Below are 17791 nucleotides of genomic sequence, written 5' to 3' on the forward strand. Positions count from 1 at the left end.
TTTGCAGGAAAAATCTCATACCCAAGAGACCTTAAAGGGATTCTTGAGACGGGCTCAAAATGAGTTCGTCTTAAGAATCAAGAAAATAAGAAGCGACAACGGGACGGAGTTCAAGAACTCTCAAATCGAAGGCTTTCTTGAGGAGGAGGGCATCAAGCATGAGTTCTCTTCTCCCTACACCCCACAACAAAATGGTGTAGTGGAGAGGAAGAATCGAACTCTATTGGACATGGCAAGGACCATGCTTGATGAGTACAAGACTTCGGATCAGTTTTGGGCCGAGGCGGTCAACACCGCTTGCTACGCCATCAACCGGTTGTATCTACACCAAATCCTCAAGAAGACATCATATGAACTCCTAACCGGTAAAAGGCCCAATATTTCATATTTTAGAGTCTTTGGTAGCAAATGCTTTATACTTGTTAAAAGAGGTAGAAAATCTAAATTTGCTCCTAAGACTGTAGAAGGCTTTTTACTAGGATATGATTCAAACACAAGGGCATATAGAGTCTTTAACAAGTCCTCAGAACTAGTTGAAGTTTCTTGTGACGTTGTGTTTGATGAAACTAACGGCTCTCAAGTAGAGCAAGTTGATCTTGATGAGCTAGGTGATGAAGAGGCTCCGTGCGTCGCGTTAAGGAACATGTCCATTGGGGATGTGTGTCCTAAGGAATCCGAAGAGCCTCCAAATGCACAAGATCAACCATCCTCCTCCACGCAAGCATCTCCACCAACTCAAAATAAGGATGAGGCTCAAGTTGATGAAGGAGAAGATCAAAGAGATGAGCCACCTCAAGATGACGTCAATGATCAAGGGGGAGATGCAAATGATCAAGACAAGGAGGATGAAGAACCAAGACCGCCACACCCAAGAGTCCACCAAGCAATCCAACGAGATCACCCTGTCGACACCATCCTCGACGACATTCATAAGGGGGTAACCACTAGATCTCGTGTTGCACATTTTTGTGAGCATTACTCTTTTGTTTCCTCTATTGAGCCACACAGGGTAGAGGAAGCACTTCAAGATTCAGATTGGGTGGTGGCGATGCAAGAGGAGCTCGACAACTTCACTAGGAACGAGGTATGGCATTTAGTTCCACGTCCTAATCAAAATGTTGTAGGAACCAAGTGGGTCTTCCGCAACAAGCAAGACGAGCATGGTGTGGTGACAAGGAACAAAGCCTGACTTGTGGCCAAGGGATATTCACAAGTCGAAGGTTTGGATTTCGGTGAAACCTATGCACCCGTAGCTAGGCTTGAGTCAATTCACATATTACTTGCCTATGCTACTTACCATGGCTTTAAGCTTTACCAAATGGACGTGAAAAGTGCCTTCCTCAATGGACCAATCAAGGATGAGGTCTATGTTGAGCAACCTCCCGGCTTTGAAGATAGTGAGTACCCTAATCACGTATACAAACTCTCTAAGGCGCTTTATGGGCTCAAGAAAGCCCCAAGAGCATGGTATGAATGCCTAAGAGATTTCCTTATCACTAATGGCTTCAAAGTCGGAAAGGTCGATCCTACTCTATTCACTAAAACTCTTGACAATGATTTGTTTGTATGCCAAATTTATGTTGATGACATTATATTTGGGTCTACTAACGAATCTACATGTGAGGAATTTAGTAGGATCGTGACAAAGAAATTTGAGATGTCGATGATGGGGGAGTTGAAGTACTTCTTGGGATTTCAAGTGAAGCAACTCCAAGAGGACACCTGATAGTCGCCTAGAGGGGGGGGGTGAATAGGGCGAAACTGAAATTTACAAAGTTAATCACAACTACAAGCCGGGTTAGCGTTAGAAATATGATCGAGTCTGCGAGAGAGGGTGTAAAACAAATCGCAAGCAAATAAGAAGTGTGACACGCGGATTTGTTTTACCGAGGTTCGGTTCTCGCAAACCTACTCCCCGTTGAGGAGGCCACAAAGGCCGGGTCTCTTTCAACCCTTCCCTCTCTCAAACGATCCACGGATCGAGTGAGCTTTCTTTTCTCAATCACTTGGAACACAAAGTTCCTACAAGGATCACCACAAAATTGGTGTCTCTTGCCTCAATTACAAGTGAGTTTGATCGCAATGAAAGAATCACGAAAGCACGATTAAAAAAACCAAGCAACAAGAGCGACAAATGACACACGGATCACTTTCTCTCTCAAGCCACTAATCACTAATGATCTCTTATCTCAATAGTGAAACTTGGAGAGATGGAGGCTTTGAATGTGTCTTGGAAAGGATTGCTAGCTCTTGTATTGAATGTTGAAGGTTGGAATGCTTGGATGAAGTGAATGGAGGTGGTTGGGGTTGTATTTATAGCCACCAACCACTTCCTAGCCGTTGGGCCTTTCTGCTGAGCGCGGACGGTCCGCCCTCCTGGTGCGGACGGTCCGCCCCTGTAGATCAACGGCTGAAAATGCAACGGTCAGCAGTAACGGCTATATCAACGGCTATATTGCATTTAATGCGTCGTCAGATGTCAGACTGAGCCAGTCGCGGACGGTCCGGTCGTGCACCCCGGACGGTCCGCGAGGCCCCCTATAATTCATTTCTCCGAACCCGTTACCTTCGGGTTTTTTGGTTTCTTACCGACCGGACGGTCCGCGCCTGAGGCCGGACGGTCCGCGCGAGGGCTCGGACGGTCTTTGCTTTTCCTTCGGACAGTCCGTAGTGGAAACTTGTGTTTTTGCATTGGTTCTGTCCGAGAGTTATTCTTGTGTTGCGGATGGTCCGCCGCAAGGGGCCGGACGGTCCGCGCTTGGCCTGTTTTTCCAAAAAGCTTCTCCTGTCCGGAATAATCTACGGTATTCCGGACAGTCGATTTCGTATAGTTATAAATGAACCTTTGGCACCTGTAGAACATATAATCTAGAGCAAACTAGTTAGTCCAACAATTTGTGTTGGGCAATTCAACCACCAAAATTATTTAGGGACTAGGTGTAAGCCTAATTCCCTTTCAATCTCCCCCTTTTTGGTGATTGATGCCAACACAACCAAAGCAAATATAAAAGTGCATAATTGAACTAGTTTGCATAATGTAAGTGCAAAGGTTGCTTGAAGTTGAGCCAATATAAATACTTATAAGATATGCATGAAGAGTTTCTTTCTTATATAACATTTTGGACCACGCTTGCACCACATGTTTTGTTTTTGCAAACTATTTTGTAAATCCTTTTCAAAGATCTTTTTCAAATAGTCAAAGATAAATGAATGAGATTTTGCAAAGCATATTTGAAATTTTCTCCCCCTGTTTCAAATGCTTTTCCTTTGACTTAAACAAAACTCCCCCTAAATAGGATCCTCCTCTTAGTGTTCAAGAGGGTTTTGATATATCTTTTTTGAAATACTACTTTCTCCCCCTTTTTGAACACAATAGGAAAACCAATTGATAATATTCAACACTAAGTTTTTGAAATTGGTGGTGGTGCGGTCCTTTTGCTTTGGGCTCACTTCTCCCCCTTTTTGGCATGAATCGCCAAAAACGGAATCATTAGAGCCCTTGAAGTGGTTTCTTCCCCTTTGGTCATAAACAAATGAAGTAAGAATATACCAAAGACGAAGTCTGGTCCTTTTGCCTTGGGCTCATTTCTCCCCCAAGGATGAAGTCCGGTCCTTTTGTTTGATGCTCATTTCTCCCCAAAGAATGGAGAGTGGCTTGGAGTGATGACGAAGTATGAGTTACGGAGTGGAAGCCTTTGTCTTCGCCGAAGACTCCAATTCCCTTTCTATACACCGATGACTTGATTTGAAATAGACTTGAAAACACATTAGTCATAGCATATAAAAGAGACGTGATCAAAGGTATATAAAAGAGCAATGTGTGCAATCTAGCAAAAGAAGTTCCTAGAATCAAGAATATTGAGCTCATGCCTAAGTTTGTTAAAGGATTGTTCATCAAGAGGCTTGGTAAAGATATCGGCTAATTGATCTTTAGTATTAATGTAAGAAATCTCGATATCTCCCTTTTGTTGGTGATCCCTCAAAAAGTGATACCGAATGGCTATGTGCTTAGTGCGGCTATGCTCGACGGGATTGTCAGCCATTTTGATTGCACTTTCATTATCACATAGCAAAGGGACTTTGGTTAATTTGTAACCATAGTCCCGCAGGGTTTGCCTCATCCAAAGCAATTGCGCGCAACAATGGCCTGCGGCAATGTACTCGGCTTCGGCGGTGGAAAGAGCGACCGAATTTTGCTTCTTTGAAGCCCAAGACACTAAGGATCTTCCCAAGAACTGGCAAGTCCCCGATGTGCTCTTCCTATTGATTTTGCACCCCGCCCAATCGGCATCCGAATAACCAATCAAATCAAATGTGGATCCCCTAGGATACCAAAGCCCAAACTTAGGAGTATAAGCCAAATATCTCAAGATTCGTTTTACGGCCGTAAGGTGAGCTTCCTTAGGGTCGGCTTGGAATCTTGCACACATGCATACGGAAAGCATAATATCCGGTCGAGATGCACAAAGATAAAGTAATGAACCTATCATCGACCGGTATACCTTTTGATCCACGGACTTACCTCCCGTGTCGAGGTCGAGATGCCCATTGGTTCCCATGGGTGTCTTGATGGGCTTGGCATCCTTCATCCCAAACTTGGTTAGAATGTCTTGAGTGTACTTCGTTTGGCTGATGAAGGTGCCCTCTTGGAGTTGTTTGACTTGGAATCCTAGAAAATACTTCAACTCCCCCATCATAGACATCTCGAACTTTTGTGTCATGATCCTACTAAACTCTTCACATGTAGATTCGTTAGTAGACCCAAATATAATATCATCAACATAAATTTGGCATACAAACAAGTCATTTTCAAGAGTTTTAGTAAAGAGTGTAGGATCGGCCTTTCCGACTTTGAAGCCATTTGCAATAAGGAAATCTCTAAGGCATTCATACCATGCTCTTGGGGCTTGCTTGAGCCCATAAAGCGCCTTAGAGAGCTTATAGACATGGTTAGGATACTCACTGTCTTCAAAGCCGGGAGGTTGCTCAACATAGACCTCTTCCTTGATCGGTCCATTGAGGAAGGCACTTTTCACGTCCATTTGATAAAGCTTAAAGCCATGGTAAGTAGCATAGGCTAATAATATGCGAATTGACTCAAGCCTAGCTACGGGTGCATAGGTTTCACCGAAATCCAAACCTTCGACTTGGGAGTATCCCTTGGCCACAAGTCGAGCTTTGTTCCTTGTCACCACACCATGCTCGTCTTGCTTGTTGCGGAAGACCCATTTGGTTCCTACAACATTTTGGTTAGGACGTGGAACTAAATGCCATACCTCATTCCTTGTGAAGTTGTTGAGCTCCTCTTGCATCGCCACCACCCAATCCGAATCTTGAAGTGCTTCCTCTACCCTGTGTGGCTCAATAGAGGAAATAAACGAGTAATGTTCACAAAAATGTGCAACACGAGATCGAGTAGTTACCCCCTTATGAATGTCGCCGAGGATGGTGTCGACGGGGTGATCTCGTTGAATTGCTTGGTGGACTCTTGGGTGTGGCGGCCTTTGTTCCTCTTCCTCCTTGTCTTCCTCATTTGCATCTCCCCCTTGATCATTGCCATTATCTTGAGGTGGCTCATTTGCTTGATCTTCTACTTCATCAACTTGAGCTTCATCCTCATTTTGAGTTGGTGGAGATGCTTGCGTGGAGGAGGAAGGTTGATCTTGTGCATTTGGAGGCTCTTCGGATTCCTTAGGACACACATCCCCAATGGACATGTTCCTTAGTGCGATGCATGGAGCCTCTTCTTCACCTATCTCATCAAGATCAACTTGCTCTACTTGAGAGCCGTTAGTTTCATCAAACACAACGTCACATGAGACTTCAACAAGTCCGGTGGACTTGTTAAAGACCCTATATGCCCTTGTGTTTGAGTCATAACCAAGTAAAAAACCTTCTACAGTTTTAGGAGCAAATTTAGATTTTCTACCTCTTTTAACAAGAATAAAGCATTTGCTACCAAAAACTCTAAAATATGAAATGTTGGGCTTTTTACCGGTTAGGAGTTCATATGATGTCTTCTTGAGGATTCGGTGAAGATACAACCGATTGATGGCGTAGCAGGCGGTGTTGACTGCCTCCGCCCAAAACCGATCCGAAGTCTTGTACTCATCAAGCATGGTCCTTGCCATGTCCAATAGAGTTCGATTCTTCCTCTCCACTACACCATTTTGTTGTGGAGTGTAGGGAGAAGAGAACTCATGCTTGATGCCTTCCTCCTCAAGGAAGCCTTCGATTTGTGAGTTCTTGAACTCCGTCCCGTTGTCGCTTCTAATTTTCTTGATCCTTAAGCCGAACTCATTTTGAGCCCGTCTCAAGAATCCCTTTAAGGTCTCTTGGGTTTGAGATTTTTCCTGCAAAAAGAATACCCAAGTGAAGCGAGAATAATCATCCACAATAACTAGACAGTACTTACTCCCGCCGATGCTTATGTAAGCGATCGGGCCGAATAGATCCATGTGTAGAAGCTCCAGTGGCCTGTCGGTCGTCATTATGTTCTTATGCGGATGATGAGTGCCAACTTGCTTCCCTGCTTGGCATGCGCTACAAACCCTGTCTTTCTCAAAATGAACATTTGTTAATCCTAAAATGTGTTCTCCCTTTAGAAGCTTGTGAAGATTCTTCATCCCAACATGGGCTAGTCGGCGGTGCCAGAGCCAACCCATGTTAGTCTTAGCAATTAAGCATGTGTCGAGTTCAGCTCTTTCAAAATCTACTAAGTATAGCTGACCCTTTAACACACCCTTAAATGCTATTGAATCATCACTTCTTCTAAAGACAGTGACACCTATATCAGTAAATAGACAGTTGTAGCCCATTTGACATAATTGAGATACGGAAAGCAAATTGTAATCTAAAGAATCTACAAGAAAAACATTAGAAATGGAATGGTCAGGAGATATGGCAATTTTACCAAGGCCTTTGACCAAACCTTGATTTCCATCCCCGAATGTGATCGCTCTTTGGGGATCTTGGTTTTTCTCGTAGGAGGAGAACATCTTTTTCTCCCCTGTCATATGGTTTGTGCACCCGCTGTCGAGTATCCAACTTGAGCCCCCGGATGCATAAACCTACAAAACAAGTTTAGTTCTTGACTTTAGGTACCCAAATGGTTTTGGGTCCTTTGGCATTAGACACAAGAACTTTGGGTACCCAAACACAAGTCTTGGAGCCCTTGTGCTTGCCCCCAACGTATTTGGCAACTACCTTGCCGGATTTGTTAGTCAAAACATAAGATGCATCAAAAGTTTTAAATGAAATATCATGATCATTTGATGCACTAGGAGTTTTCTTTCTAGGCAACTTAGCATGAGTTGGTTGCCTAGAGCTAGATGTCTCACCCTTATACATAAAAGCATGATTAGGGCCAGAGTGAGACTTCCTAGAATGAATTCTCCTAATTTTACTCTCGGGATAACCGGCAGGGTATAAAATGTAACCCTCGTTATCCTGAGGCATGGGAGCCTTGCCCTTAACAAAGTTGGACAATCTTTTAGGAGGGGCACTAATTTTGGCATTGTCTCCCCTTTGGAATCCAATGCCATCCTTGATGCCCGGGCGTCTCCCATTATAAAGCATGCTACGAGCAAATTTAAATTTCTCATTTTCTAAGTTGTGCTCGGCAATTTTAGCATCTAATTTAGCTATATGATCATTTTGTTGTTTAATTAAAGTCATATGATCATGAATAGCATTAATATCAACATCTCTACATCTAGTACAAATAGATACATGCTCAACAATAGATGTAGAGGGTTTGCAAGAATTAAGTTCAACAATCTTAGCATGAAGAATATCATTTTTATCTCTAAGATCGGAAATTGTAACTTGGCAAACATCGAAATCTTTAGCCTTAGCAATTAATTTTTCATTTTCTATTCTAAGGCTAGCAAGGGAAATGTTTAATTCTTCAATCCTAGCAAGCAAATCATCATTATTATCTCTAAGATTAGGAATTGAAACATTACAAACATGTGAATCAACCTTAGCATTTAAACTAGCATTTTCATTCCTAAGGTTGTCAATCATCTCACGGCAAGTGCTTAGCTCAATAGATAATTTTTCACATTTCTCAATTTATAGAGCATAAGCATTTTTAACCTTAACATGTTTCTTGTTTTCCTTAATAAGACAATCCTCTTGGGAATCCAAAAGGTCATCCTTTTCATGAATAGCACTAATTAATTCATTTAATTTTTCTTTTTGTTCCATGTTAAGATTGGCAAAAAGGGTACGCAAGTTATCCTCCTCATCACTAGCATTTTCATCACTAGAGGTTTCATATTTAGTGGAGGATCTTGATTTTACCTTCTTCTTTTTGCCGTCCTTTGCCATGAGGCACTTGTGGCCAACGTTGGGGAAGAGAAGTCCCTTGGTGACGGCGATGTTGGCGGCGTCCTCGTCGTCGGAGGAGTCGCTAGAGCTTTCGTCGGAGTCCCACTCCCGACAAACATGGGCATCGCCGCCCTTCTTCTTGTAGTACCTCTTCTTCTCCTTTCTTCTCCCCTTCTTGTCGTCGCCTCGGTCACTGTCACTAGATATGGGACATTTAGCAATAAAATGACCGGGCTTACCACATTTGTAGCAAACCTTTTTGGAACGGGACTTGTAATCCTTCCCCTTCCGTTGCTTGAGGATTTGGCGAAAGCTTTTGATGATTAAAGCCATCTCCTCATTGTCGAGCTTGGAGGCGTCAATTGGTTGTCTACTCGGTGTAGATTCCTCCTTCTTTTCCTCCGTTGCCTTAAATGCCACCGGTTGTGCTTCGGACGTGGAGGGTTCATCAAGCTCGTTGATTTTCTTGGAGCCCTTGATCATACATTCAAAGCTCACAAAATTCCCGATAACTTCCTCGGGGGTCATTTGAGTATATCTAGGATTACCACGAATTAATTGAACTTGAGTGGGGTTAAGGAAAATAAGTGATCTCAAAATAACCTTAACCACCTCGTGGTCATCCCATTTCTTGCTCCCGAGGTTGCGCACTTGGTTCACCAATGTTTTGAGCCGGTTGTACATATCTTGTGGCTCCTCCCCTTGGCGAAGACGGAAGCGACCGAGCTCCCCCTCGATCGTTTCCCGCTTGGTGATCTTGGTGAGTTCATCACCCTCGTGTGCGGTCTTGAGTAGGTCCCAAATCTCCTTTGCATTCTTCAACCCTTGCACCTTGTTGTACTCCTCCTTGCTTAGAGAGGCAAGGAGTATGGTTGTAGCTTGAGAGTTGAAGTGCTCGATTTGGGCCACCTCGTCCTCATCATAATCCTCATCCCCTACGGATGGTACCTGTGCTCCAAACTCAACAACATTCCATATACTTTTGTGGAGTGAGATTAGATGAAATTTCATTAAATCACTCCACCTAGCATAATCTTCACCGTCAAAGGTTGGCGGTTTGCCTAATGGAACGGAAAGTAATGGAGTATGTTTAGATGTACGAGGATAGTGTAAGGGGATCTTACTAAACTTCTTACGCTCTTGGCGTTTAGAAGTTACGGAGGGCGCATCGGAGTCGGAGGTCGATGTTGATGAAGTGTCGGTCTCGTAGTAGACCACCTTCCTCATCCTCTTGTGCTTGTCACCTTTCCGATGCGACTTGTGGGAAGAAGATTTTTCCCTCTTCTCTTTGTGGTGTGAGGAAGAAGATCTTTTCTCCTTCCGTTTGGAGGAGTCCTTCTTCTTCTCCTTCCTCTTGGTGCGGGACTCTTCCGATGAAGTGCTCCCTTGGCTTGTAGTGGGCTTTTCGCCGGTCTCCATCTCCTTCTTGGCGTGATCTCCCGACATCACTTCGAGCGGTTAGGCTCTAATGAAGCACCGGGCTCTGATACCAATTGATAGTCGCCTAGAGGGGGGGGGGTGAATAGGGCGAAACTGAAATTTACAAAGTTAATCACAACTACAAGCCGGGTTAGCGTTAGAAATATGATCGAGTCTGCGAGAGAGGGTGTAAAACAAATCGCAAGCAAATAAGAAGTGTGACACGCGGATTTGTTTTACCGAGGTTCGGTTCTCGCAAACCTACTCCCCGTTGAGGAGGCCACAAAGGCCGGGTCTCTTTCAACCCTTCCCTCTCTCAAACGATCCACGGATCGAGTGAGCTTTCTTTTCTCAATCACTTGGAACACAAAGTTCCTACAAGGATCACCACAAAATTGGTGTCTCTTGCCTCAATTACAAGTGAGTTTGATCGCAATGAAAGAATCACGAAAGCACGATTAAAAAAACCAAGCAACAAGAGCGACAAATGACACACGGATCACTTTCTCTCTCAAGCCACTAATCACTAATGATCTCTTATCTCAATAGTGAAACTTGGAGAGATGGAGGCTTTGAATGTGTCTTGGAAAGGATTGCTAGCTCTTGTATTGAATGTTGAAGGTTGGAATGCTTGGATGAAGTGAATGGAGGTGGTTGGGGTTGTATTTATAGCCACCAACCACTTCCTAGCCGTTGGGCCTTTCTGCTGAGCGCGGACGGTCCGCCCTCCTGGTGCGGACGGTCCGCCCCTGTAGATCAACGGCTGAAAATGCAACGGTCAGCAGTAACGGCTATATCAACGGCTATATTGCATTTAATGCGTCGTCAGATGTCAGACTGAGCCAGTCGCGGACGGTCCGGTCGTGCACCCCGGACGGTCCGCGAGGCCCCCTATAATTCATTTCTCCGAACCCGTTACCTTCGGGTTTTTTGGTTTCTTACCGACCGGACGGTCCGCGCCTGAGGCCGGACGGTCCGCGCGAGGGCTCGGACGGTCTTTGCTTTTCCTTCGGACAGTCCGTAGTGGAAACTTGTGTTTTTGCATTGGTTCTGTCCGAGAGTTATTCTTGTGTTGCGGACGGTCCGCCGCAAGGGGCCGGACGGTCCGCGCTTGACCTGTTTTTCCAAAAAGCTTCTCCTGTCCGGAATAATCTACGGTATTCCGGACAGTCGATTTCGTATAGTTATAAATGAACCTTTGGCACCTGTAGAACATATAATCTAGAGCAAACTAGTTAGTCCAACAATTTGTGTTGGGCAATTCAACCACCAAAATTATTTAGGGACTAGGTGTAAGCCTAATTCCCTTTCAACACCTTCATTAGCCAAACAAAGTATATTCAAGACATTCTAAACAAGTTTGGAATGAAGGATGCCAAGCCCATCAAGACTCCCATGGGAACCAATGGGCATCTTGACCTCGACACGGGAGGTAAATCCGTAGATCAAAAGGTATACCGGTCGATGATAGGTTCTTTACTCTATTTATGTGCATCTCGACCGAATATTATGCTTTCCGTATGCATGTGTGCAAGATTCCAAGCCGACCCTAAGGAAGCTCACCTTACGGCCGTAAAACGAATCTTGAGATATTTAGTTCATACTCCTAAGTTTGGGCTTTGGTATCCTAGGGGATCCACTTTAGATTTAATTGGTTATTCGGATGCCGATTGGGCGGGGTGTAAGATTAATAGAAAGAGCACATCGGGGACTTGCCAGTTCTTGGGAAGATCCTTGGTGTCTTAGGCTTCAAAGAAGCAAAATTCCGTAACTCTTTCTACTGCCGAAGCAGAGTATATTGCCGCAGGTCATTGTTGCGCCCAATTGCTTTGGATGAGGCAAAACCTTAGGGACTATGGTTACAAATTAACCAAAGTTCCTCTTCTATGTGATAATGAGAGTGCAATCCGCATGGCGGATAATCCCGTTGAGCATAGCCGCACTAAACACATAGCCATTCGGTATCATTTCTTAAGGGATCACCAACAAAAGGGAGATATCGAGATTGCATATATTAACACTAAAGAACAATTAGCCGATATCTTTACCAAGCCACTAGATGAACAAACCTTTAACAAACTTAGGCATTAGCTAAATATTCTTGATTCTAGGAATTTCTTTTGATGTTTTGCACACATAGCTCATTCATATACCTTTGATCATGTCTCTTTCATATTCTATGACTAATGTGTTTTCAAGTGAATTTCAAACCAAGTCATAGGTGTATTGAAAGTGAATTGGAGTCTTCGGCGAAGACAAATGCTTCCACTCCACTCCATAACTCATCATTCGTCGACGCTCCGAGCAACTCTCCGACTTTGGTATAATCTTCACTCATATGTCTTTTACCAAAGGGGGAGCAAGTAGTTAAAAGGGCTTATATTTCACTCAAAGTATCCGTTTTTGGCGATTCATGCCAAAGGGGGAGAAAGTATTAGCCCAAAGCAAAAGTACCGCACCACCACCTTATTTTCAAAAAGAGTTTTTCAAATTGGTATCTTACTATATCCAAAAAGGGGGAGAAAGTAGCACCTTTAAAAATTGGTATCTTAAAACCCTCTTTAACACTAAGAGGAGAAATTTATTGAGGGGGAGTTTTGTTAAGTCAAAGGAAAAAGCATTTGAAACAGGGGGAGAAAATTTCAAATCTTAAAAATGCTTCTCAAAATTCTATTCATTTACCTTTGACTATTTGCAAAAGGACTTTGAAAAGAATTTACAAAAGAATTTGCAAAAACAAAACAAGTGGTGCAAGTGTGGTCCAAAATGTTAAAAATAAAGAAACAATCCATGCATACCTTATGAGAATTTATATTGGCTCAATTCTAAGTAAACTTTGCGCTTACTTTATGTAAACTAGTTCAATTATGCAATTCCATACTTGCTTTGGTTTGTGTTGGCATCAATCACCAAAAAGGGGGAGATTGAAAGGGAATTAGGCTTACACCTATTTCCTAATTGATTTTGGTGGTTGAATTGCCCAACACAAATAATTGGGCTAACTAGTTTGCTCTAGTCTATAAGTTTTACAGGTGTCAAAGGTTCACCATAAGCCAATAAAAAGACCAAGAAAGGGTTCAAACAATGCGAGCTAAAGACATCCCGAAAGGCACCCTGGTCTGGCGCACCGGACTGTTCGGTGTGCCACCGGACAGTGTCCGGTGCATCAGGGCACTCGAGGCTGAACTCTTCACCTTCGGGAAATTCAGAGGGCGCTCCGCTATAATTCACCGGACTGTCCCGTGAGTCACCGGACAATGTCCGGTGCACACTGGACTGTCCGGTGTGCCAACGGAGCAACGACTTCTTCCGCGCCAACGGTCACCTGCAGAGGCATTTAATGCGCGCCAGAGCGTGCAGAAGTCAGGCACGCGCGAGAAGGGGCACCGGACAGTCTACAGGACCTGTCCGGTGCACCACCGGACAGCCCAGAGCCCCCACAAGTCAGAGCTCCAACGGTCGAACCCCAACGGCTCGCTGACGTGGCTGGCGCACCGGACAGTGTCCGGTGGCGCACCAGACTGTCCAGTGCGCCATGCGACTGCGGCCTTCCAACGACCATTTTTGGTGGTTGGGGCTATAAATATCCCAACCACCCCACATTCAATGGCATCCAAGTTTTCCACCTTCCAACTACTTACAAGAGCTCTAGCATTCAATACAAGACACACCAAAGTGATCAAATCCTCTCCCAATTCCACACAAAGCTTTAGTGATTAGTGAGAGAGATTTGTTGTGTTCATTTGAGCTCTTGTGCTTGGATTACTTCTTTCTCTCATTCTTTCTTGCGATCAACTCAATTGTAACCGAGGCAAGAGACACCAATTGTGTGGTGGTCCTTGCGGGGAAGTTTGTTCCCGTTTGATTGAGAAGAGAAGCTCACTCGGTCCGAGGGACCGTTTGAGAGAGGGAAAGGGTTGAAAGAGACCCGGTCTTTGTGACCACCTCAACGGGGAGTAGGTTTGCAAGAACCGAACCTCGGTAAAACAAATCCTTGTGTCTCACTTCTTATTTGCTTGCAATTTGTTTTTACGCCCTCTCTCGGACTCGTTCATATTTCTAACGCTAACCCGGCTTGTAGTTGTGATTAAGTTTGTAAATTTCAGATTCGCCCTATTCCCCCCCTTTAGGCGACTTTCAATAGCAGAAAAGGAAACCGACTTAAACGGGAAAAGGCTATTTAGACCCCAATGGATTACTATAGAGTTATTAGCAAATGTAAAGGGCATGAGTGTAATTTTACATGGGCTGCGTCCCGTGCCTATAAATAGATGAACAGTGCTCTCGTACTGTTCACGCTGACTTGGCATTTACTTTTGCGTCACACTTGTACTTTTGCCTTCTTTCAAGCCGAAGGTACATTTGTAATTTGTTACCATTTCTATTTTTCCATAATAATAAAATAGAAATGAGTTAATAATAATATTTAAGTGTTTATGTTATTTCTCATACTTTATATGAATCCTTCTTCATTATTTGTTATGCTGATGAAGGTATGTCCTTCATAACCTTCGTCCGAAACTTATTATATACCAAGAGAAATAATGCTTCGAAGGACGAAGGACTTTAACGTTTAACAATTTCTGTGTTGCCTTGTTCTTAATTCATAGCATTTAAGGACAAGTCTCCAACAACAATCGGGTACCCAAAACACCCGAATTACCCGAACTTTCATTTGTCATGTACTCATGTCATGCTTAATTATTAATTTGTACATCTATAATTATGTGTAAGTGTGCATAACTTGTGACTGTAGATTGCTTGTGTTTTATATGTCCATATATAACTGTATTGTTATACTAATTTAATAGGATGTATGTTTTTATGAAGCCGACACAACAATTCGGGTAGTTCGGGAATACCCGAACCCGAACTCAAACCCGAAATTCCGGGTACCCGAATTTTCGGATATTATAAAACTCGTTGTAGTTTTGGATATCGATTCTCAAAATCCGAAATTTTAAATATCCGAATTACCCGACCCGAATTTTTTGGGTAAACCGAACGCTCACCCCTGTTGCAATACCAGCGAAAGATATAGTTACAATTGTCTAAAAATAAAAAACAGCAAAAGTACCCATGAAAGCTGGAAAGGGTATATTTTTTCTTAGGTGAAAACGTATTTAGCGCTGCATGTATTGAGGGCAAGGGCTGAAAGGCTCGCGTATGCCTTCCCCCTCCTCCACCTTTTTCCCCCGTTCGAGTGCTCGAGCTCCGACCAAATCTCGCAGCGGTAGCAATCCCCGAGCGGCCGAGCCCGAAGCGGGATCAGTGGAGGACGAGTGGACGACACCCTCGATTCTGACCTGCGGTCGGCGCGACTTACAGAGAACCGGAGATGCAGCAGGTAAAGTAGCAGAGCAAACCCTAGGCCCCAAGCCAAACATCCCCTCCCTTGCTTGGCTTTAATGTTTAATCCTGGCTTAATCCGGACGGTGTTGTGGTGGTGGGGGATTGGTTCCGCAGGGCGACAGCACGGAGGCGCAGGTGACGTGGGAGGACCAGCAGAACATCAACCGCTTCGGTCGCCTCAACAACCGCCTCCACGAGCTCCAGGACGAGATCAAACTCGCGAAGGTGGATTCCTTGACATATTACGTCTTTTCGTGCACCATCTCCTGGTATTTGCACTGCCTAGTTAGTTTAGAGTGAAGTGGAAACGGGGCGCCAGGCGCAGCCTTTGAGCAAATTTAGTCTTTAGCGACCAGTTATTTATAGTGAAGTGGAAATGGCAATGCCAGTCGCAGCCTTTGAGCCAATTTAGTCTTTAACGACCAGTGAGATGCCAATACTAATTGTTTCTAGGTTCTTGGGGATGGTTATGGTAGCCTATTTGTGGTCTACATTCCTTCAGGGAAAAAAGTGCTGGAGAGAGGTCATTTCCTGATTGTTTGCAAGAACGCAGCAGGCAGAATCATCCCATGTATTAGTTGTAGTTTACCTTAAGTTCTGCTGGGTAAATCTATGAGTCTCATTTGCATTGCACAGTCGGTTGCTAGATAAACAGAGCCTTTTATGGTTTTCACTTTGTCTATGCATCTGTGTCGTTCTTAGTATTTCCTTCATTTATGTATGGCAATATGATACTAGTTTATGCCTTTATGGTTTTGTTGCATTACCTGTTTCTTTTTTGTTGGATCATGGAATTTTATACAGATAGCGTCTAGTTTTTTTAAAAGGTTCTCAGCCAATTCACCCATGAATATTATTGTAAAAGACTGAGACTCCTATTGCATAGAGAAGTGTTACATATATAGACCCAGGAAATCCTAACCCTAATGAGCCGACAGCCCACATATATGGATAATATAGGAACACACACTCTAACACCCTCCCCCAACGCAGTTACAATGGGAGCACTGCAAACGATCAGATTGGAGAAGAGTCGAAGGTAGAAGCCGATGAGCTGAAATCCCCTCGCAGTCGTAGCGTCGTGAAGGTGCGAATGTTGTGGCTGGAATAGAGACATGTGTGCACTCCATGTAGATGATAGCCCCCGGATGCCGAGGTAGCCGAAGTCGAGGTGGTCGAAGTTCGAGCATCAACGGTCGGTGGGGTGACACAAAAATGGACAACAACAGACTCGTGGACCTTCTTGATTCTTTCCGTGTCCGGTCATCGAGGAGCCTCGCCAAGGAAGCCGGCGCAGCGCATGCGTCTGCGCTGGTCAAGGTGGCTGCGCTCGCTAGAGGGGCCGCGCCGGCCTCCGGCCAGTGGAGGCGGCGGCGGATCCGGTCGGGAAGGCCACGACAGCGACAGATCTAGCCATAAAGACTCGCTTCGACAGCAATTCGTTAGCCTAAAACAAGGGAGTGGTACTGTTCAGGACTACATATGAAACGCGACAACTTGATGAGGTATGCTCCCGACATTGTGGCAGATGACTTCCGCTTGCGACGACAATATCTGGAAGGGCTTCATCCCAGATTTACACAAATAATCGACCTTCCTGGTACAGTGAGAAGACGATGGAATTTGTGTGTTTTTGCCTTGTAATGGGCATCATATTGCTTTTTCACATGTTGGTAAATGCATACAGATCAGACATTTGGGCATATCACCAGCTTATATGACATGCTCTTCTTTATATATTTTTAGATGGTTTTTGCATTGATAAGTAGACATGTTTTCATCTTTATCCTAATAATAATCTTTCATAATTGGTAGTGTATGGCTGTATGCAAAGGTCACAATATTTCTGTCTTCTTTTCATCTTGTTTCACTATAATTTGAGAAGTAACTTCCAATCCAGATTAGTAGAAGAGGAATGTGATTAGAATCACACTTGACATCACTTCTGAATTCGCTGCATACTGCCACTATTTGTTATGCGAGAGTTTTCATGATCCTTGTGGGGAAACGAACCTTTCCAATGTGAAATTCCTACACCAGATCTCAACCTTGAAAGGTCACGTCCTCGTTCACTGAATGTTCCAGGAAACGAACGAGAACCTTGACGATGCTGGGAACGAACTCATCCTGTCGGACGAAGATGTCGTGCGCTTCCAGATCGGGGAGGTGTTTGCTCACATGCCGAGGGACGACGTCGAGACTAGGCTGGAGCAGATGAAAGAGGATGCGGCTAAGAAGCTGGAGAGGCTAGAGGAGGAGAAGGAATCCGTCCTCGCCCAGATGGCCGAGCTGAAGAAGATACTGTACGGGAAGTTCAAGGACGCCATCAACCTGGAGGAAGATTAAGAGTAGTACTGGAGTTGTGACGACGTGGCCCTCTCTTTCTAGTTCAGGTCCTGTTTTTGTTCCCCTGCTCCCCCCACAGAAGCGCTTGGCCCGCTCGTGTAATGGAAGCTTGAGTCTCTCAGTCTTTCAGAAGCTCTTTTCACCAAGAACCCAGAATAGTTTTCATTCTGCGGGTTTATACGGATTGAAGCTAATGGCGCTGGGCCCATGAATCCTTTTTCAGTTTGATTGTACTTGGTGTATGTGGGTACATCGCTTGCCCTATTTCCTAGTACTTACTAGCAAGCCTGTGACTGTGAGTACCGGAAAACAGTGGAGATAACGGGCATGTAGGTCTTGT

At 44.3% G+C, this 17791-nt stretch overlaps 1 protein-coding gene across 1 annotated transcript; it reads left to right on the forward strand.

Annotated features, from left to right (window-relative positions):
• The first annotated feature begins 14939 nt into the window (after positions 1-14939).
• Positions 14940-17724, forward strand: LOC103626045 (probable prefoldin subunit 4). Its single transcript, NM_001301767.1, has 3 exons — positions 14940-15100; positions 15220-15330; positions 17191-17724. The coding sequence occupies exons 1-3, from the start codon at positions 15092-15094 to the stop codon at positions 17449-17451; spliced, it is 381 nt and encodes a 126-aa protein (NP_001288696.1). The 5' UTR covers positions 14940-15091; the 3' UTR covers positions 17452-17724.
• The last annotated feature ends 67 nt before the right edge of the window (positions 17725-17791 follow it).

The sequence above is a fragment of the Zea mays genome, chromosome 5, assembly GCF_902167145.1.
Source record: "Zea mays cultivar B73 chromosome 5, Zm-B73-REFERENCE-NAM-5.0, whole genome shotgun sequence".
NCBI classification, from domain to species: Eukaryota; Viridiplantae; Streptophyta; class Magnoliopsida; order Poales; family Poaceae; genus Zea; species Zea mays.